Source organism: Mycteria americana, chromosome 13 (genome assembly GCF_035582795.1).
Source record: "Mycteria americana isolate JAX WOST 10 ecotype Jacksonville Zoo and Gardens chromosome 13, USCA_MyAme_1.0, whole genome shotgun sequence".
Classification (NCBI taxonomy): Eukaryota; Metazoa; Chordata; class Aves; order Ciconiiformes; family Ciconiidae; genus Mycteria; species Mycteria americana.
Window position 1 is genome coordinate 12,872,522 of NC_134377.1, and position 21,697 is coordinate 12,894,218.

The following is a 21,697-nucleotide window of genomic DNA, read 5'->3' on the forward strand; positions in this document are numbered from 1 at the left end:
GTAAAGTGTGTGAGATGCAAGCCCCAAAGTGCAAGCATGTTTTCTAGATAGCAGCCTCTTGAGCAGCACAGGAAACCAGAAGTGTGTTTTGGTTATTCTAGTTTGAATAAAATCTTCACTGAATAATCCCCTTGAACCTGAGTGCATAGCTAAAAATGAAGCGGACTACAGATTGGCAAGGCAGAATATATCTGCACAAGAATGGCCTTTCATGCTGAATCAGTAAGCACAAATGCCCTGCATTGAACATGAGTTCACTGAAAACTGGTGGCCTACAGAAAACTGCAGAGACTGTCGTGTTGGGCAACAAGGCAGGCAGCAAAGGGTAGCAAAGCAAACATCCTCCTACCACAAAAAAGGGTGCTCTTTCAAGTTAAATCAATAGGACTACATCTATGACCTGCATAAAACATGAGACCTTAATAGAGTTATTTCAGTAAACAGAATCTAATAGCTTTGGTAGCCACAAACTGACTTCAGAGATGCCTGCTGTAGGGGGATGTCATGCTATAAAGATAAGGTTATTGACAGGCAGAAATAATTTCCTTTAAACTCATGAGGTCTCCGTTCCTTGAAAGTCTGGAGTATTTACATTTAAACACCACGTCAGTGGTGAGAACCCTTGTGTCCTTTTTCATGTTGTCCTTTAGCAAACAGAAAATAAACTGGACACGGTAGTCCCTGGTACCTGCCACGCTGGCCAAAGTGATTTCGATGGAAAGAGTCTTTTGGCTTTGTCAAAGATCAGTGCATGTCCAGGAACGTGCTCTCTCTCCAGCGTGTCTGCAGGCAGAGCTCCAAGCCAGGATGTTGCAAGCCCGGCTGCTCGAGCAGCGCAGGCAAAGGTCACAGGAACATCGTGACTCTGCCTCAGTGGTAAAAGACATCCCCTGGCAAGACGGCAGGTTTGCAGGAGAGGTTCCAGTTACGCTAGAAGCTCGAGAGCTCATCTTTTAAAGATGGGTTTGATAATCCTTCCTTAGGTGTTGACACTTCCTCAGGTACAGGGGAGACACCTCCTGTGTGGCTGCGTATCCCACTGGATCGCAGGCTTCTGTGCAAGTGTAACAAGCCTTTTGACTTTGAGACACTGACTGTCCAGCTCCTAAATGTCTCAAAGGGTCATCTTAGGCACTCATCACCAACACAAATTAAGAGGATGTGGGGATCCCACTCTCTTAAGCCCCTTTTGAAAGTCTTTATGTGTGGAGAATAAAACAGATAGGGGAAGCCACATAGCTATAAGCTCTAAGAGCTTAAAGGGACAAAAATGAAAGAAGAGCTGAAAAGAAAAAGCAGAAAGAAACAGCTGAAAGGGAAGAATATGAAATCTATCAGAGAATAAGGTGAATGGACAGAAAAAAAATGTATGGTTATTGGCAGCAGGTGTAGTTAAAATCCCAAACAAAACGTCACTAAGCCCTCCTTTGCCACAGAAGTGGGAGATCAATGCAAGAAACTATTTGGAGATTTCAGGATGAAATAGGAAAAGAAGCCACAGAGGAAGAGATGACAGCTATCCTATCAGCAGCGTCCGAAGTGCACTTGCAGCACTAACATTGTAAAAAAAAAATCTGTGTGATGTCAGCTGAGAAGCCAGGATTAAGAAAACTCCAAGATCGGTGAAGAAGAGAGTGAACGTGAGTTTCTTAAAGAAAATAAAGGCAAAATCTAGTGAGCCTTCAGTGCTGATTTTCACAGAGTATAAAACCACAGTATAGCACCTGTTACGCTGTGGTAGGGATGCCTGGGATACAATATTAGTTGCACAGGACTTGTGTTCTGTTTGGGCAGAAATGTGGCAGTCATAGCACTGGATTACGTTCTCTCTATTTAATTTGTACGAATGGGGAAGGAAGTGTCTCCAGGGAACAATGGTACAAAAGAAAAATTATGTATTAAAAAATTAAACCTATGCTTCACATTAACTTGTTTTTTGTAGCTGTAGCAAGCTAGGAGATGAAAGTAAGATAAAAGCCTGGGATTTCACGTGAAAGTAGTTTCTGTATTTGTGCATGGAATGCCTCACATCTGGATTGCACCTCTCTGGTTGTTCATCTAATCACATCCCCCTGAGTAAGTTCACTTGGGACTGGCAGTGTGACTAAAATTCATATAAAACCTCTGCTAACTCTAACTAGTTTGGGTCACAGCCATGGCAGAGAATTTATCTTGGGCCAACTGACCTGAGCATGCAATACATGTAATACAGTAATACGATTTTACCAAAACCCAGGCTAACAAATGTACAGCTCAAGCAGGTACATTTGCCAGTGCTGTCAACCTGCTTTGTAATGCATTACCTAGCTAGTTTATTTCCAGTTTGCTTTCCCTGTCTCTTCTTCTAGGGATTTTTAACATAGGCTTTCCCTATCCCTTTCTCTAGGGATTTTTAACAAAGCACCATTTTTAATGATGTTGTTTCCTCTTCAGACACAATCTGGAAGTATTGTCTTTTTTTTTTACATTGTCTAGATTGTCATGCATTCAGTGGCACTATGTGTGTAACAACAGCAATAAACTCAACAAACTTACTGTCTAAACGCCTGTTTGCCCCAGTGTTCGAGTGACTTGCAACTCCGACATTATTTGACCCTCTGAACGGGGAGTGGCAACATCCCTCTCCTGCAGACAGGCACCAGCGATACGGTCTAATGACGCTGTCAGGCTCCTTCTATGCTGTATCAATGGCAGAGGCTTTAAATGAACCCATATTTCCTGAGGCCCACACCAGAGGCTTTTAGGGAATATGTCTGGGTGATCAGGCAAATGTGGCATCATTAAAGCAATATAAAGAAATAGGCATGATCAAGACAAGCAACCTTTCTGGGCTGCTCATCCTTTGTTTACACTGCTGATTGGGTATACTTCCCGTTAAGTCCACAATGCACCTTTAGGCTTTCGGGTTAGGAAAGAGAAATCATAACTGCTAGTAAAAGAGCCAGATTCATATGTTTTCTGTGGGTTTGGGATATATTTTTATGTTGTACGTAGCTTTTACATACACATGTCTTGTGTGAAGTAAATTGGTCTAACTTTAGGAAAAGAAAGAAACCTTTTTGTTCTGTTCCCGTGGCTTTTTACAGTCTTTGAACTGTGGCATGTTCTTCTGTATCTACACAGCCCTGAGGGAAGATGTTTAAAAAAAAAAACTAAATGAGAACAATCCAAAAGTACAACAGAAAACTTATGGAAGCACTCTGTGGTTTGTCACTTATCTTTCATGCATGAGTTGGAATAGTTATTTTTGCCCAGATTCAATGGGGGAACTGAAGAGCTTTACAGATCTATCTTGGCATTTAGATGGAGTTCATACAAGTACATGCACTGTGGCTGTAGATGGGAGAAAGACTGACAGATAGGAAGAACACTCATTTGTAGCTGGATTTTAACAGGTTTGTATTTGGGGAGAAAGAAGCTCAGTCCACCCAGGTCATATGGGCTTTGGAGCAAAGATGATCCAGTGAAGAGAGCAATGGAGAAGTCAGGTAGCTCTCCACTGATTTTTCTGATAACTCAATTTCTGCCTTTAAGTTAAAGTCAATAGCAAACTATTGATTTTGATAGGTCATGCTTTCTGAAGAGCTCTGTGGGAAAAGGTCGATTCTGTGTCACCCGAAATGTAGGCATTCTGACATTTGTCCTCACACTGATTAGCAGGTTTTTAAAAATTATCCTCAAAAGAGAAAACTCTGTGGTCTGTTATGTGTTTTGCAGACCCTAGTAGTCCTTAGGTCTGCGGCCCCCAGCACAATCTTTCCGCTGTGATGTCTTGGAGCTTTGGACCTGGCAACCCTGGGCTGCTCAGTGCAGGGCCACCTGCCTAAAAGCTACTTCTGAGCCACATACCATGTGTCCTCAGGGCTCCTCTTCTGTTTGAGGGTTTTAATAAGCTGTGTTCCCTTCTTGGTAATGACAGTTAATTCTCTTTGTAAAATACGTTGGGATGACTAGCAGAGAACCTCTAGAGAAATACAAGCACCATTCAATGACTTGTGGCAGGTGTGTGTCATGTGGGGCTGAATTGCACGTTTGGGTAGTAATGTGTGGGGAAAGATGTCATCCTTGGCAACACCATTTCCTTAACACCGTCCTTTGCCCACAGTGGAAGACACTTAAAGGTCGAAAGCTCCAGCATGCTAATGGAAGAGGAAAAAAAGGTGGGAGGTGTTAGGAGGAGATGTCAGCGGCCCCTTAGTCCTGCAGACAGTTTAGATAGAGAGCAGTTACACCACTGGTGCATGTCATTGAAAAAAACCTTTCCATCTTCAGTACAACACGTTCATTACCATCAATGCAGCAGCCAAAGATCTGTATTACAATTGCACCAGGCATTTTCTTATTCTGCTCTGCATAGACATTCTAGCCAAAATGTGCTGCTTTCCCCCTTGTTGGAGTTTGGATTTATTGACACAATAAAAGTCAAACAACAGACAGCAACAGAGCAGACTTCACCCTGAGCGTTCTCCCCAAACGGGGCTGTTCCTGCAGGATTTGTTCTGTTCCACTCCCTGCTTCTTCCTGCACCAGAAGGACAATTCACTCCTCTCCTGTTCCAGTTGGAGAACACAAAGGCAGTTGCTACTGCGATCAGATCAGTTTTTCATTCTTGTAACTCATGCGCTAGCTGTAAACCCCCCTGTGACTCAGAAGCAGTGCAACTGCTGTCCCTGTGTGGGTAACACAGGGGGAGCTTTGCCCCGAGGCACCCTCTGGCTCCGTTACCTCTCATCCCACAGAGGCTGCTCCCTCCACCCTTAAGCTTCCCTTGTTTTTACCTTGGATTTCTCCTCCGCTGGTCTGGCAAGAAACCGTAGCTAGGAGTAGGAGGATTTGCAGATGTACAGCCATCAGAAACAGTGGGTTATATAGGGACCTATTTTCAAGGGATTCCATCTGACTGAGGTGCAGCTTATGTATGTATGGTATAGTAATTCCTTTGAATTTATATGCAGAATTTAAGCTGCTAAGTTGAGGCTGTGTCACAACTGAAGCATGCCATCTTCAGCACAGTCTTAGATCTGTTTATATACAGAAGCAAATCCAGCACTTTGCATTCAGGAGTTAAGCTGAGTCTCATGATTGTGTCATTCTGACATTAAAGAGAGATGAAATATTTTCTTGGAAAAGATCTGCTGTGTCATTCGGTCACTTCCTGACAATTTCAAGAGCCCTTGAGACTGTACACGTGAATGGAAATCTGGCCATATTTTTGATACACTGGGACTTTTTTCTTTCCAGTGCATTCATCCCAAAGGACCTCCCTCGTTTCCCTGAGTGACTGTCCAGGAGTATTCCCTGCAAGTCCCTGTCCGCAGGAGCACAGCTCAGCGTGGACAGTCACCAAGGAGACGCCACAGCACGGTCAGTGGGAAGCTCCTAGAGCCAGTGCTAGCATGGGAGCTGGGACATCCAGGACAGGAATGCAGATGATGGGGAGGAGCGGAACTCTCCTTTTGACCTTCATCATCTGCTCCTCTGTAGCCAATGAACATTTTTTATCATCTTCCCTGTGCTGTAGCTAAAGCCCCCTGTATTGTTACAATACCACCATCCTTTAAAAAGCACCTTTTGCTACGCACAATATATAGGAATATTGTAGTTACAATACTGGCCTTACAGGTATACACAGACCCTCCCTTCAGAAAAGTGACAACACTGGCTAAAAATCAGGTTCAAAATAGTTTTGGGGCCCTTTTGGACCCCATCTGTATTTTGAGCCTTTAGGGAGTCCTCCTTCTTAAACCATTCGTAGTACCCACTACAGCCAGATGCTTTTTTTTTAATTTGAAAAATTAATTTTACTGTTTCACAGACTAATATGACTCCAAGAATAGGAATTTTCATAGAAAGCACCAAATATTTTTAGTGTTGTGCTAAAATTACAAGCATTAGCAGGACTGTAGTGCATGCAGTGCAATAGGAGGTGTGATCTAGTGATGTCTAGAAATTGTTTGACCGTCTTGTATATGCAAGGAACTTGCACCATCTTTGTATATATCTAAAGTAAATTCTTTGAATTACATCCATCTATGTCTCTTGGCTTTTTCTGTTTACTGAATAGGGAACTCTCTCCTAATGCCAATCTTCTGCATCATCCTATGTTAGATGAATAAAACAGTCTAGTGTAGTCTAGTCTTGTAAGACCAGAGAAGGAAGGTAATTTTTTAGGTAAAGGCTCTTGACATTCTCTCCAAATAATTTTATTGAAGCACTTGGCTGAATGAATGCAGTTTGAGGGCTGCTTTTGTTGGCTGTGTTTGCTGTCTGAAGATCCCTTTTTCCTTTTTTACTAATTAATGAACTATTTGTTGCTCAGAGACTAAAAACTAGCTGGGAAGACTTATGAATGTTGATGCACTAAAATCTAGGCATAGGACCAGAGTTTTCTTTACAAAATAAAAGTGTACTACTGTGTATTTAAAAGCTCTTTTTGGATTTTTTTCTGGTTTTCTATTGACCCTTTGGGATAAGGATGGTGTATCCTTTCGTTACTGGGACAAGATTAAAGGCTAGATTGGTGTGGCTAACATTCATGACAATACATTACTCTTAACACTATGTTAAGCTCACAAGCTTTATTACTTGGCTGTCTAGTCTTCTTCCGGGCTTGTAGCTTTAGGGTGCTGTTGTGGTTGCCATATATTCAAACTGCATTCATAGGGAAGGGGTGCAGTTGTCCTTTGGTGGGAGAAGCAGCATATAGGGCTCCTTTCCTCTATGGAGTAGTCCAGGAGCAGCGCAAGGACTTTACGTGCAGACGCCCTGTTGTGAGCATCCTTCTATTTACTCCACAGCGTTTCTGTGCAGCTGGGAAGGGCTGAGTGGCCAGTGTCCTACATGAGGGCTGTACACACTTGGCATTCTTGAGCTTTCTGCACACTGTGTTGGAGGATCTATGAAATATTTGTGGGAGATGAGGAAATCTGGAGGTGACTTACATGTTCTCCAGGAACGTCGAGAAACCAGCAGGCACAGAAGAGCTGGTTAGCTTCAAAAGTTACAACTGACCTGCTGCTTTTTTTCAAGTACACATTCTTTAGAAACCTCTATTTCCCCTGTTAAAATTCCATTTGAAAAATTGAAGGATACGCAATACATGAAATTGAATGAATACGCATGTAATTGTTTCTTTTTCTTTTAATTTCATGGAGCCTTAGATCTTAAATTTCAGTCACAGGGATTAGAGCCATGAATCACGAACACTAAGTTTAGTTAGTACACAGAAGATTACTTTTAAAGCCCATTATTTTAGAAAGAACTTCAGTGGAACTGAAGTATGTTGTATCTGCCTGAGTATTCTCCCCTCTTACTTTTCTCAATGATGTGTAAATTATTCTGTCAGCCTATAACCCTATTTGTGTAATTCAAGTGGGGAAAAAAAAAAAAGAGAGGAGAAAAAAACCCACCTTAGCTTATAGCTCAAACATATGTGTTCGTTTCACCTAATTAACAGTTTTTACAGAACAGGTTCAGTGTTTGCAATTAGAATTGGTGCAAGAAAGAGCTGGCACCATATGCTGGGGTTTCACCAGATAAACAACTCTTAAGCCCTTCTGGGATACCAGCTGATGAATGTGAAGCACGTGGGTGTTTACTTAAACTAACAAGTGTTGGTAATGCCTAATCTGCAGAAGTTTAAGGATCAAATACTTAAGCAAAAGCTACCTCAGACAAGCATGTGCTTAGAATTTGTGCTGGTGAGAGATCCGTTATCTCAGTGCAAAGAATGAAGATGCCTGTCTAGACATAAGCATGGCTGCCTGGGAAGGATGTTAGCCCAGGAGAAGTACTGCATCACGGTGACAAGGCAAGTAGAAGCCATGCTGACTTGCATACTAGATTGCTTAAAAGAAACAGAAACTCATGGGGCAAGAATGGCACTGGCACAATTTCGATTGCAAATGGACAAGGAAGCAGGAGATCCTGCTCTGAGCTCTGGTCCATGTGTTCTCATTATCAACAAAAGTAGTGGTTGAATGAAGAGAAGAGTGCTTGTGAAGCTTCCCCCAAACACAAACTGTGCTGAGATTCAAATAAGCTTGAACCACATGAGGTAAGTTTCATGTGCATCTGCTCTTCTGCATCCTGGTGGTGGAACTGCTGCTCTATCAAGAGATAATAGCAGTTTGTCCAAACAACTTGAAGTATGATATACCAAAGAACTTCAGCCTCTGAAAAAACACTGCCTAAAAATCTCCCTTTTGTGCTTGTGTCACAGTTGGCTGTCATTGCATTACAATAGACAGTGAAGTCCTTGCATCCTTTAAAACTCCTGGTCTGAGGCCAGTAAATCAGTAGAAAGTCTCTCATTTACTTCAACGAGTGTTGGATCAAACCTAAAAAAGGCATGCTGTATCCCCTACCAGTTACATCCCTTTTTTCTTTCACACATCAAAGTAGCGTCCCATCTGGTTTCCCAACCGACTGTAGAAATGTCTGTGCTAAGACCAATAGCAACACAGCCACCACTATCTTTTAGTTATTGGTATCAAGCATCATTTATTCTTGCGCAGGGGAGCTGACATTCCTGATGGACCAACCACTGTCTGTTCCAGGTACTGTGAACAAAGGCATTCTCTTATCTTCCAAAGACAGCACCATCTTAATATGGCTATTGATTTGACCTAATGAAGATGATCTCTTTTTCTTAATCTGCACAAGGCGATGATAAATCAGTGGGGAGAGCAGAAGCAGTAACTTTTCATTCCGACACAATTCCTCTGCTTGATTTTAGTAGAAAAAGTGTGGTTAAAAGCTCAGCTGATTAGTAAAGGAACTTGGTACATGGAGCACAGAACATTTTGGCAGCCACCATGTACTGCTATTAGCTGCCCCCCAATCACTTTCAGTACTCACTCTACATAATCAATAAGAACGAAACGCCAGAGCATCTGCCCTTCCTAGCAGCTGCACCACTGCCGTGGATGCACAGCAGTTATTACTGAGCCTGAATTAAGTCAGGCCGAGCAGCAGGCTGGAGTCTGAAAGCACACCCACCTTCTTTGGTCCTCCCCTTTCAACCTGTGCACCCGCCAAACTTATCATCTCCAGCAGGAACGCCCCTGCACGGCATGCCGGAAAGTGAATGAGAGCAGCTGCTCTGCACCTGGGACTGAAATCCTGGCAGATCTCATGTGTTGTTTAATAATTTTGCATAGATCAACAGTTTTTGAATAGTGCACACTTCATTCAGTACAGCAGGTTTTTAAATTCTCATTCTACATTCATGGATCATTGCACCTTTTCTAAGCCACAGCAATTGTCTCTATTGTTAAACCAAAATGTTAATGTCTTCTATGCTGTCCTTCCCTCTAGTTCAGTGCATTTCAATGGGGGTTAAAAGGTAAAAACACTCTAAAACTTCAAATACCCATTCACATCATTATGAGCTATACCTAGTCTCATCTCCCTCCTCCCCCAGTACCCTGCCTCTCTCCATCAGCAGTGTTAAATAGTGACATCTACAGAGAAAATGAGCAGAGGCTTCTTCAGTAAAACAATAGGGTATCACTAACTATTGTGCTGATTGCTGCTGAGCTGCTATTCAAATGGTCTCATGTTGTCCACGTGGAGCTCTGTGCATCTGCGTAACTGATAATCCCCTCCACAAGCCTATCGCTCAGACCGTCAGGTTTTTCTAGTCTCTTGAACACACAAGCACTTCAGTTTATTACCTGGTTTTCCAAATCTTTGCTGTCCTCGACAAAGAGTTTCCTTTCAATCTTGCTTCTAACTCCTCCTCATTACATTTCAGACCCGAGTATAAATTACAGTTTTTATTTTGTACCACTGCCATAACTAGTCTTCAGAATAGGCCCAGTCTGGCAAACACAGTTATGGATATTGTTATTATCTGTATCTGTAATGTTCTCTGCGCAGCTCATTGTAGCCATGGGGATTGTTCTTAGGGGCCTTGAACTGGGTCTGGGTTGGGCTGAGTGTTGAAGCACTTGTGCTCCCACTAAGTCCTCACTTTCAAAGCAAGTGGTTGTCAGATTGCACTTCTGTCTCTTCAAACGTGAAGTACAGACTTGAGTTTTGAATCTCCCACCTTAGTCCTTTAGAACAGTAAAACTGGGAAGAATGACCATTACAAAATCGTTGTTTCAAAATGGCCTAGATTTCCCAATGGATTCGTTCCTGTGGTTTGGAAATCTCCACCTACCTGGTTAAAGGCCTGCTAACCTCTGAAACTCTGGCCTTTGATGCTTGATCATCCTCCACTTAATTCAATTGGATTGACTTCAGCAGTTGTGAGATCAAGACTTTGGGTACTTAAAAAAAGAGCAGGTGTATCTGAAAATAACTGACCCAAACACAGCAATATTCTTGCTGACAGATGATGTGACTGGCCTGTTGTTACAGGATACCACAGTGCTGTGGGGGCTGGACAAACCTTCCTGCCCCAGTCCAAATTTCCCCAAACAAGAAGATTAGGGATACCTCCTGTTTCAGTGTAGAAGTATGTGGTTTTCTTCTTGGTAGATGTTGCAATTTAAGACTACTTAAGATGAAGAGCATTGGAAATGCTTCGGGCTCATCTTGACATATTTCACTTTTTACATTTTCTCCAGTGAAAGCTGGGGGGGCAGGGGAGGGAATAATTCTATTCATATTTGGAAATACAACTATTGGATTGCATTGAATCATGCAGTTTATATACCGTTTCTGTGTAACATTATTCACTGATAAGATGAAAAGCAAACACATATCGAACACATGGGATGGGGAATACTTGACTTAAGCTCTTGCTATTGTTTCTAAGGAGGAAACAAACCTTAGAATATATCTCGAGGGATTCCTATAGCCAACACTTACATCTGAAACTACAGCAGCTATTCCAGAGAACAGTACTTGGAGAACTGATTTGCCAATAAAAACAAATTAATGTGAAAAGAATGTTTCAAAAATGACACTTCCAGGACTATTCTGCACATGTCTAAAATTAAAAGGGAATAAAACTTCTGTTTTCATTAGTTTCAATTTCAGCATCATGTCATTTGCCATCCTTTACTCTGTATATTCTTAATCTACCATTTGCCTCAAATTGCTTGGAGACAATATCTGCAGACCCCAGTACACATAATTAGCTGGGGCAGGGGGAAGCAGAACTATTGCCAGAATTAACTGCATAGAAAAATCCCTGCTTGTGGAAGAGGCTGAAATAAATGCAGTGTTAAGCCTAGCAGGCCATATACAATGCTTTGATACGTACAATGCAAGGACTGCTCTGGTACAATGCAAGGACTGCTCTGGAAGTTGCACTGCGCTGCTGCGTGGGTGTCAGAAGCAAGGGCAACGTCTCCTCCTCACGGGGGGCTTCTCACCTCGCTGGATCCTGGCGGACAATACGACTTCTCACCGCAGGAGTCCCGCACAGCAGTGCTGCCACCTGTACAGGGAAACATGAGTCTCACAGATCGGCCCAGAAGTGCTTTGCAGAGGTTTGCGTGCAGTTAACAGCACAGGGTGAGACACCGGACTGTCTCGGCCACACAAGCCCGAAAAAGAGACAGTATGTTGTTCTGGGGCAGAACTGTAATTCAACCTTGGCCAATTAGTTTTAATCTTAAAAGGGAAATAAAGTCTAATGAAAATGTCTGCTTTTATGTTATCACTTGGCACATGCATATCGGCAAACATTGTGCACGAGAATAATTAACATGTCATGACATAACACACAACTACAGCCAAAACAAGAAGTCTGACATTTTCTAGACTGCCTATCAGGCATAATTCTGAATTTAAATAAAAACAGCATTTCTTAGCTGAAAAGGGCTTGGGAAAACCCTTTGTTTGTTTATTTGTCTCAAGACACGAGGCATATCTTTCTGTCCCCTTGTTGAGACTCCAGCTCAACTCCAGCAGAGTCAGAGACTCCAGCAGAGAGTCAGAGACTGTCAGAGACTCCAGCAGTGGCTTCAGGCAGCGCATGGCGCAGAAGGGGACAGGAGCCAGGGAAGGCACAGAGGTAAGTAGCTGTCTGAAAGAGAGAGAGAAAGAAGAGGATGGGAAGAATAATCCTTCTTTTTGTCTTCAACTATTACCCAAACATTAAGCCAGATTCCTCAGGCTGAGGAAGTAATTTCAGACTGTGCTTCTGAAGTAAACATGTAGCAATAATAAAGTGCAAAATAATCCAAACCAGAAAAAAAACTGATACAGCCATGCTGTGGCCATATAAAAAGATGCAAGAGGCAGAAGAAAAACACACAACGTAAGGGTTTGCAGTATCTCAGCAGTCCTTCCTAATGGGCTAACAAGACAATGCCAGGAACAATGCTGCAGAAAAGGTGGAAAAGAAGGCATTCAGGAAATACCACAAAATTACAGTTTTAAGATTATTATGAGAATGAGCCATTTACTCTAGGCACCATTCACTTTAAAATCTTGTTACAATTGTTCTCTTTATAGCCTCAGCCACAATAACGAGACTTTGCATCCCTTACACATTCACTGCGAAGCAGCACTGTGCACTGATCCTCTGACCTTTTATAAACGTCTGCGATTTGCTGGTCTGTCATTCCTACCTCTTCTTCTACAAAAGCACTGGCTCCTGAGAGCAGTGGTGGGTGGGCCTGTTTGCAGAGGACTTCGGTGGCTGCAGGCGTACCGTGTTCTGGGCTCTGCCTCGTATGCCGGACATCAGAAATAGTATTGTCTCAGGCAGGGAGTGGAATAAGGTTGGGTTTTGCTGTTGAAAAACCAGGGTTACAAAACTGAAGAAGTCTGCACATCTGTCCCATTAAACTTAAGTATTTTTAAATGCTTGTAGATCTTGACTTCAGGCAAAGAAACTCCTCTTGTAAAGGCCAGTTCTGCTGAAGTACTGGTGAAGGCTCTCTTGAAAGTAAGTGTAAAAAGGACCTCTTTGCAAGGGTGAATTTGAACTTCAAGCTTAAATCATTTGGGGACCTCACTGGATAACCAAATGGCTGTAGCTCTCAGCTGAAAAGACTGTGTGTTAGACCCAATTCTGATACACACTGCATGTGCCTCAGTTTCCTCTTCTATAATTGGGTTGTAAAAATACCCCCATCCTTTTCGGGTTTGTGTGTCAAAAATCCACAGATGAAAAGTGCCATAGGACAGTTTGGCATTGTACTTGGTACCACTCTTACATCACTTTAGTCACTGTTGCTTCATACCGAGTTAAAGAGAATTAATTCCTTTGGGTAGTAGTTTTCCCTTTAAAATTCATTATACATGTTCATGCACAGCTGTGTGCACACACACCATATCAGAGAGAGGTATATGTCTGAAGGTGAAAAAAGGTGAACTTGGAGATGAGGTATGGGCTGGGAAAGCCCTGAAGCGCTGCGGACTGGAGGTGCCCGCGTGGTAGGCCTCTCCTGAAGCCATCTCGCTCTCTCCTCCCACGCAAGGGAGTGCTGGGGAGAAAATGGCTGTGCCAAGCAGGCATTCAGCAGCAAAGTCTTGTTTAACCAAAAAACTCCTGAATGGTTAACAGCCAGAAGGACTGCGACTGTTTTCTGTTACATCTACCTCATTCAGCCTCCTTACAAAATGACCTGCAAGCTGAGGGTAAGGTACGAGCTTTGGAATCAAACCTGCATGTAAAGATGAACCACGCAGCAGGCATTATTTGTTTTCTTGTCAGTTCACATTCCCTCCATTTTACGTGTTCACCCAAAGGGTGCGTAAACCTTTGCTGACCCGAGCATCGAATGGTTTCCCAATTACTCTTTTGGACTGCTAGCTACTTTTGTACTGGATTAGTCTAAAACGAGGAGGCTGTGACAGGCTGTACAGGGCAAATTGTGCTTTTTCACAATTACTTGTGGGGATTGGAGCCAACCACCTGCTTCAAAGCCCGGAGAGGTTAATTGCAGCTCTCTTTCTCCTGACCTGCATACCAGAGCACATCGCTGCCCGTCCTGCCCTCCTGGTTGCAAACTGTCTCAAATAGCACTTTCTGGTTTTGTCAGGCAGCTGATAACGGATGGTGACAGACTGTTTTAAACAGGCTTGCTCTGTGCATTTTAGATGAGAGGGTGGCGTTCTAAGTTTTTGCTGTGTCTTCTCACTGTGTAGTGTTTGCAGGAGAGATTTGACTGCATTCTCCCTCTTTGTTCCCTCAGAACCAGCAGCTCAAAAGAAATCTGTGCGTTAAGTCACCTGCTAACGTGACTCTGCCTGGGTCTCCCTGCTGCGTCAGAGCTTGCCCCACGGCCAACCTGAGCGCTTTCTGATGTAAACAGGCACGCGCTCCCCGAACTCCAGCAGCAGGTCGTACAAGTTCCCCTTCCAGCAGCATCCCGAGCCACTTCTGGCAGTCAGAATGTGACTAGAAAAGTATGGAGCAGACTTGAAAGTGAAGAGGAACATTTGCTGTAGGCCATCGGCCAGAGAATACAGCTGTCACCAAGTCCCCAAAGCTCAATGTGTGTTTCTCATTGCCTCTTCACTTCGGAGGAGTGTCAGAGTGCTGTTAGCATGAAATCACAGCTCTCATCTGAGACCCAGATGGAATTAATTCTTTGTCCTGGGTCTGTAGTAGGTCCCAAGTGAAATGGGAGTGCTGGGCATTTTCTATACATGCTCGAGGTTCTCGTTCCTTCAGATGAACCAAATCTGCTTTCAAGTAACAACTGCTGTAAGGTGTAGTGAATGAAACATGGCAGTAATTAAATGCATGTAACAGAGGCTTCCTCAGGTGAGCTTTAGTCTAGCCTGAATGGTTAACAGCGGTCATGGTTTCACATTCATCGCAGGATTCAGCTGGATTCAGCTGACTGCTGTGGTTTTCACCCTTATTTGCACAAACTTAATTTTCCCTTAAGTTCTTTGGTTTGCTTGTACCTAATAGAGTAAACTGAAATTCCAGATAGAGAACTGAAACAACAATAATATCTCTCTTCAAGTTTTCTTATCAAGGCTGGATTATTTTCTGGAAGATACACTTAAGTGAAACATGAGCTCTGAACTCTACACAAGGCCACTGGGTGAACTTCTATAGCATAGTTACATATACTGATTTATACTTGCCTCTTGGTCAGTATATAAATGACTGAATGTCTCTGTCTAGACATATAGTCTATGAAATTTGTAAGCCTAGCCTGATATTTTTACAGCTACAATTAAAGTCCATCTTTCAGTTCCCTAATTTAGCACCTTTCTTGCCTGCTGACAAGAAGACAAGAACATTTAAGCAGCAAGAAGAGAATCTAAAATATTAGCCGCTGTCATGTCAGATATTAGTTATTCCCCTGATCCGGTCTTGATGTTTATCCCTCCCTCTTTGAGTTTTCTTAATTATTTCTGTCTTGTATTAATTTTCACAAAACTCCCTAGATGTAGGCTTTATGATTTAGAATCTCAACTGCTCATTCAATTAATGGGCTTGATTAACGTGCTTAAACTTTCCAGAGACACTTGTGACACATTATGAGGGGGAAACAAAGATTCTGAGTGTGCTCCGTCTCATTTGTGATACTCCTGAGCCTGGAGTCCATTCTAAGCTCTTTATCAGATAGCTAGATTTATATTTTTTAAAATTCCTGTAGTCATTAAGCATTTATGAGGGAGGAGTATTCTCTCCAGAAGAGTGACTTAGTTTCCTTTGCCCCATCCCTCACAACCTGGCTTAGTCCCTTTGTAAAAAAGCAATTGATTGTAGGTTCAGTACATTCATTAGGATCTGAGAAGCTGACTTGAAAATGGCAAACGTGGAAGTGCAGCTCTTTTACTTTATATACGGGTATCGCATATGGAGAGAAAAACATCAGACAGTGAGCTTTTCTAACAAGAATCTCAAGGCACTTGACAATATTTTTAGCAAAGCTATTACCTAATAATAAGCAGTACAGGAGAATGATGTTAGTTGTACAGTGATGTTATAAAAGGGACAATCTGAAAAGTTGGGCTGCATGGTCTCACTAAGTGTGAAAGAGTCATTTGGTATGGTCGATGTTCAGTGGATATATACCAACAGATCAACTGGCACAATGTTTCCCAAATGCTTCTCCTTCCGTGCTTGGTGTGAGAGTTGCTATAATTTTCAATGTTGTCACAATAATTCTGGAAATAAAACTAGTCACTGAATGACCTGCATAAAGGTTGCTTGTATTCTTTTGCTTCTGAAGTAGCTGATTCTTCGGCAAGTTGCCTATAAATCTTAAAAGCATTATGAGAGCCATTTAGGCAAAATTTTGTTATTTAAATGTGCTCCATATGATTGTAGAACTCAGGTACTGTCCATCTAACAGCAGTATACCACATTAGAGCTCAAGAGAAAACCGATGTTATTCTGTATGAGATTTAAAGTAGGATGAACTTAATTTCAAAGTAATATGTGAGGACTGCCTTTGACAAAAAAAAAAGGCTGCTACACAATTTCTGTAATTTTTCTTGGCTCAGTAACCACTAATTCCTGTTAATATCAGAAAAGATTTGAGGTATGTTTGCAGAGCAAAACCAACCTGTGTTTCAGCATATTCCCCACTGAAGTCTACATGAGTTACCTCAGTAACTCCAGTAAACCAGAATTTAATCACTGGCTTAGCCAGAATCCCTTCAGATCTGCGTCCCAATGCATTATACAACGTGACACAGTACAGTCCTGACAGGAGAACAAAGTCCATTTCAGTAACACAACTACATCTCGTAAGCCATGGTTTTAAAAGATTAAAACCACAGGACATGGACTCTGTTGGAGACTATCACCTCTCTCTTGCTTCAAAGCAGAATGCAAACCTGTGTATAGATACAAACACACGTACATATGCATGTACATATATACAGCTATATACATGTATATACATATATAGAAACATATTATACATTAATCTAAATGTATGTATATATATAATCTAAAAGTATACACACACACGTTCATAAATATATTAAAAAACATACCTCATGAAGAAGGAGTTCCATCTTTCCAGGATGCAGGTCAAATGCGTTGTCATATCACGTTCTTCATATAAATGGGATCTATGCCAAAGGATCCCTGAGACCCAGAGGGCAGACGAGTTGTAGTATAGAGCCCACGTGCTAGTTTTGGCAGTAATTTCATATAATGACACAGAGCAACTATGAATACATTTTGTTAAAACAATTACTGAGAAGTTCTAAAAATTAATGCTTCTGCTGTACTTCTGCTCATGAGCCATAAGGGGATCTTTGTCTTTCAGCATTACAGTGCTCAAGGAAAAAGGAAAGGATTCTGTTTTATGGTTCTGAGTCAGTCTTTTTCTTAGTAACATATGGCCCCATTTTTTCCAGGTTCTTTAAGCAAGTTGTAAACATAAACTTTGATGCACATGGAGTTTGATTCATGCAGAGTTTAATTTGCCTAGTATAAAAGATTCACATAGGTTATATAACATCATTAAATTATTTTTGTAGTTTGAGTAGTATCCATTGAGGAAAGCAGAACTGTTTCCCTGGGGTCCATTTATCACTGTTTGCTACTAATTAGAAAACTGAAAATACAATATGCATGACTCACATTATCAGTGTTGTCTTTGGAGTGATGTATCATTCCTCGTGCTTTCTCAGGAACTTTTATTCATTTCCTAATTAATCTTTTTTTTTTTTTTAAGGTTTCTGACAGATGTGACTCCATCTTCGTTAATGGCAAGGAAATGAAAAGCAAAGTGGATACTATTGTTAACTTCACTTACCAGCATTTTACCACCCAATTAGAAGTGACGGTCTGGGTTCCACGGCTCCCGCTGCAAATAGAGATCTCTGATACAGAGCTTAGCCAGATCAAAGGCTGGAGGATACCCGTCACCTCCAATAAAAGGTACGCTTACAGCATTGGCACGGTCCAGGTATGTGCCCAGGGCCTCTGATTTTAGAACACAACAATTGTTCTAAAATTTAGAACACATTTTTAGAGTATTTCTCAGAATCTAAACTCTCCTGTTTAAAATTAGCTTTACAGTCTGTCTTAGCTTTCATTATAACATCCAACAATGATATCAGTAGGCTACATTTTATGCTGATCTATATAGTTTAAAAGTCAGTGGCTTTGCCTGAAGCATTAATCAATTCTGCACAATCTCAGGAAATCGCATCATATACTCTGATGTGCAAATCTGAGGAAAAGAACCTGGACCTCCCCCATCCCGTATGTAACATCGTGTGTGTGTGTGTGTGTGTGTGTGTGATATTCAGCACTGCCAGTGCTTAAGTTTCTGTCTACAGTGCTAAATAAAATAGGGCAAGGGAAGGAGTCAGGTCACTGGGCACTAGCAGGGGGGTTGGACTAGGTGATCTTTAAAGGTCCCTTCCAACCCAAACCATTCTATGATTCTGTGACTTTGGATGATTAGTCAGTCTTTGTACCGATGCATTCTACAGCAGACCTGTCTGAAACATTATTCAGTAGATCTGAATTAGGCAACAAAACCACTTATGCTCATATTGAAGACTATATGCCAATGAACAGAGTCTACCCAGACAAATGTGGATGGGAAGAAAAAGGGAGGGAGGGGGGCAGCAATTTTGAGCTCTGTTCTATCCATCCCTACTGAAATACCAATTGAAGAATAACCATCATTTGGACAATTTGCAAGATTAAGAACTTCCAGGAACACTGCTATATCGGTGGATTTCAGGCTAAGTTGAAAAATACTACTGGAGAGCAAGGCATGACACCAGCTCAAATTTATAATACAGTGAAAAAGCATTTCTGGCAGCAGTAACTGTAGTGCTAAACACTCTGGCAGTTCTGGCTAAAGCACTCGATTTGCCCAGGAGAACATCTCAGCTATTGAAGAGCCTTAAAGAGCCCAAACAGACAGCAGTGGAGTAGAATTATCTAACACTTTATGAGGGCATAAAACTAAGAGTAATAGGACACAATTTACAGGATACTCAGGTAATGAGCTCCAAAGAAGAGGACTGACTTACCTCTTGGATAGGTGGACATTTTTCTGGCTATGACAGAAGAGGTGATGAGGATCTGGCACAAGAGAAATTTGTGTGTTTGCTTCAGTGACAAAGGCAAAGTTGCCATTTGTGGAAGGAAGAGATGTGCTAGGTGGTGAATGAACTGAACATATGCCAGCTGCTTAAAGTTCCACTTAACTTACCTTCTTCTGTCTGTAATGTGCCTAGTGCTGTAACACTCCCTTAGGCGCAGCTCCTACTAAAACCAGTGGGGATTTTGCTGAGTAAATGGCTGCAGGATTAGGCTGTTGATGTTTATTATAGGAGTAAACTTTCAGCAGCAAGCTCAGTGAGTTAGACATTCAACTGTGGTTAACGGTCGTGGACATTCTGACTTTAAACCCATTACACACAGTGCTGGAAATTTACCCCCCGGTGTCTAGTTCTGATTTATTTGGCCAGCTGAAATAAAGATAATGGTCTGAGAGTCTGCTCTGTTTGCAAGCTGGCAAGCAGTGCGAGTTTGCTGCTGCTCAGATTGCATTTGAACTGCTGGCACATCTTCAGCAAGCATTTTCTGTGAAGGGTGGAAGAGAAAGTATGGACACTGCATCATTCCCCAGAATTGCAGCTGGTAGTTTATGACATTGTGTGTCAGCAGTCCATGCCCGTGTGAACGGGAAAGGTTTCAACTAGAAATAAATTATCTCTTGTTTTATGGAACATTCATGTGGATTTTTTTTTTAACTTTGGGGGGGTATTCTAAATCAATAGGCAATCTAGGACTAGCATTAGTTGTGTTCACTCTGACATTTACTTTGTACATAAGGTTTTTACATGTCCTTTATTTTTAGATTTGGATGGGTTTTACCTGAGATTTAGTGGCTTTTCCTTTTGGTCTTTTTAAAAATTTTTCTCTTTAATTCTTAATCTGCTTATACCTCCATCTCCTTCATAGCTACATGTTTCCCAGTATCCTAAACATGGGAGAGTTTTTATGATGAGGTTTTAAATGGTGACCTGAAGCACACAAGACATTTGGACTACAGTCAGGAGCTGCAGGTTGGTTTCCTGAATCCTCATTCAGTGATAGAGTCAGAAAGCGACATTCACTTATTCTGAACAATGGTTCAGCCTGTAATTCTTCACAGTGCCCTCCCGGTACGTATAATACAGTGTTAGTGCTGTACAGTGAGAAGGTTGTCTTGTGTGATACCTGAGAATAGGCTTGAAAGAGAAAGGAGAGTGCTTTAATCTTTTTTAAAAAAACAAAATCCAAGCATTTCCCAGCAGGTGTGGTAGCCATAGCATTGTATTGCTTCAACTTCATTTTCATGTAAGAGCCAGTATTTGCAGTTTCCATGAGGTTTTTGATATCTATCCATAAAGGAAACTAATTTGAAAATAAGAAGGCATCTAACTCTTGGATTCTTTCGAAAGTCCCTGCCAACAGCCTTAGTCTTAAATTTAGGTTCAGTCACACATGGCCCACAGGTAACTGGAACTATGTCACTGTCCTCAGGTTTAGTCATGGAAGGATTGTAATGTGTCTTCTTCATTCCTCACCTCACCACAGACAAAACAATTTCCTACTCTCCTCCTCTCCACTAGGGTTGGTATCTTCACACCACTCCCTTGTCTTCTCAGCAAGAACTAAACATTGCTGTAAAGTAATTCATCAATATACAGAAGGTAAAATTTGTGAGCATTTCTTATTGGGATTATGCAGAGATGCTTCAGCCACCTCCAAACATTCCTCCATCTCCTCTGGCTCCCTCACTGCCTCGTTCCCACATGCTCAGCGTGGCTGTGCTGGTTCAGTTGTCTGAGGGGCTGAGCCAGATGGCAAAATATAACTGGGTTTATAATAATCTTTTAAATGTTTTTATTGGTGTCGTCGACAAAAGAAATGCTTGTGAAACTACTGCCTCAGCAGGGCTGTTCTTCATCTGAATATAGCTGCTTCTATCTCAGACCTGAAAAGGTGTTTATATGCCCCAAATCACATCCGTTCTTTCCAGTGATGTTTGCTGATCTAATAAAATGTATTGCTTCTCCTTATAAACCCTGTCATGTTTGTAATTGTAAAATACATGTGATTACAGACATGTTTGCTTACCTAACTTCTTGAATAATTTCTGCAAAGCAATGAAAAAGACAGGGTCTTTACAAAAATTTTACAAATGGCACATGCCTAGCTCAGTTTGAACTGTGTTGGTTTTCACCTGAACTGCTGTAAGAGCAGGAACTTGCTAGAGGAACAGAAAGAAAAACCAGGCTGCTTTTATGCCAGTAACTGGAAAAAAAAATAGTCTCCCCTATGTAAGGGCAGTAATACAGTTTACCAGATCAGTCTGTAAATATATGGCAAGCCTTTATTATTATCCAGAGGAGAACTTGATCTACGGTGTGTGCTACTGCAGATATGAAGAGCCTCCCTTTCCAGATGAAAGTCAGCTCCATGGATCAGCTCATGACTAATGCATGGTACGCGGTCCTCGAACTAGCACGGACTAACAGAAACTACTCCTGCCGTGGGCTGCAGAAAAGCCCACAATCCCAGCAAACGAAAGGTGTATATTTAAATTAAAGTCAAATATTAGAGTGTAGAAGAGGTCCCGGCAGACTCTGCTGGTCTAACAAGTACATTTATTTTGATTCCTCATGCATCTGCAAAATAACTACCACCTTCTTGAAGTTCCTGCACTAGGTCCATGCACATACATTTACATGGGATGCGTGGCTTCAACTTGCATTAATAGGAATTGTGTGGCTAAAGTCTCACAGAAGAAGCTGGAAATTTAATTTAAGTAAATAGTTGCAACCGGGA

The 21,697-nt window shown here is 41.8% G+C and overlaps 1 protein-coding gene across 3 annotated transcripts in view; it reads left to right on the forward strand.

Annotated features, from left to right (window-relative positions):
- The window catches only part of TMEM132B (transmembrane protein 132B), a 259,222-nt gene that overhangs the window by 225,827 nt on the left and 11,698 nt on the right, over positions 1 to 21,697 (forward strand). For all 3 annotated transcript variants that reach the window (XM_075516385.1, XM_075516386.1, XM_075516387.1), the window contains one exon: positions 17,571 to 17,776. In XM_075516385.1, the coding sequence (XP_075372500.1) occupies positions 17,571 to 17,776 (206 nt within the window). The remainder of the gene's footprint in view (positions 1 to 17,570; positions 17,777 to 21,697) is intronic.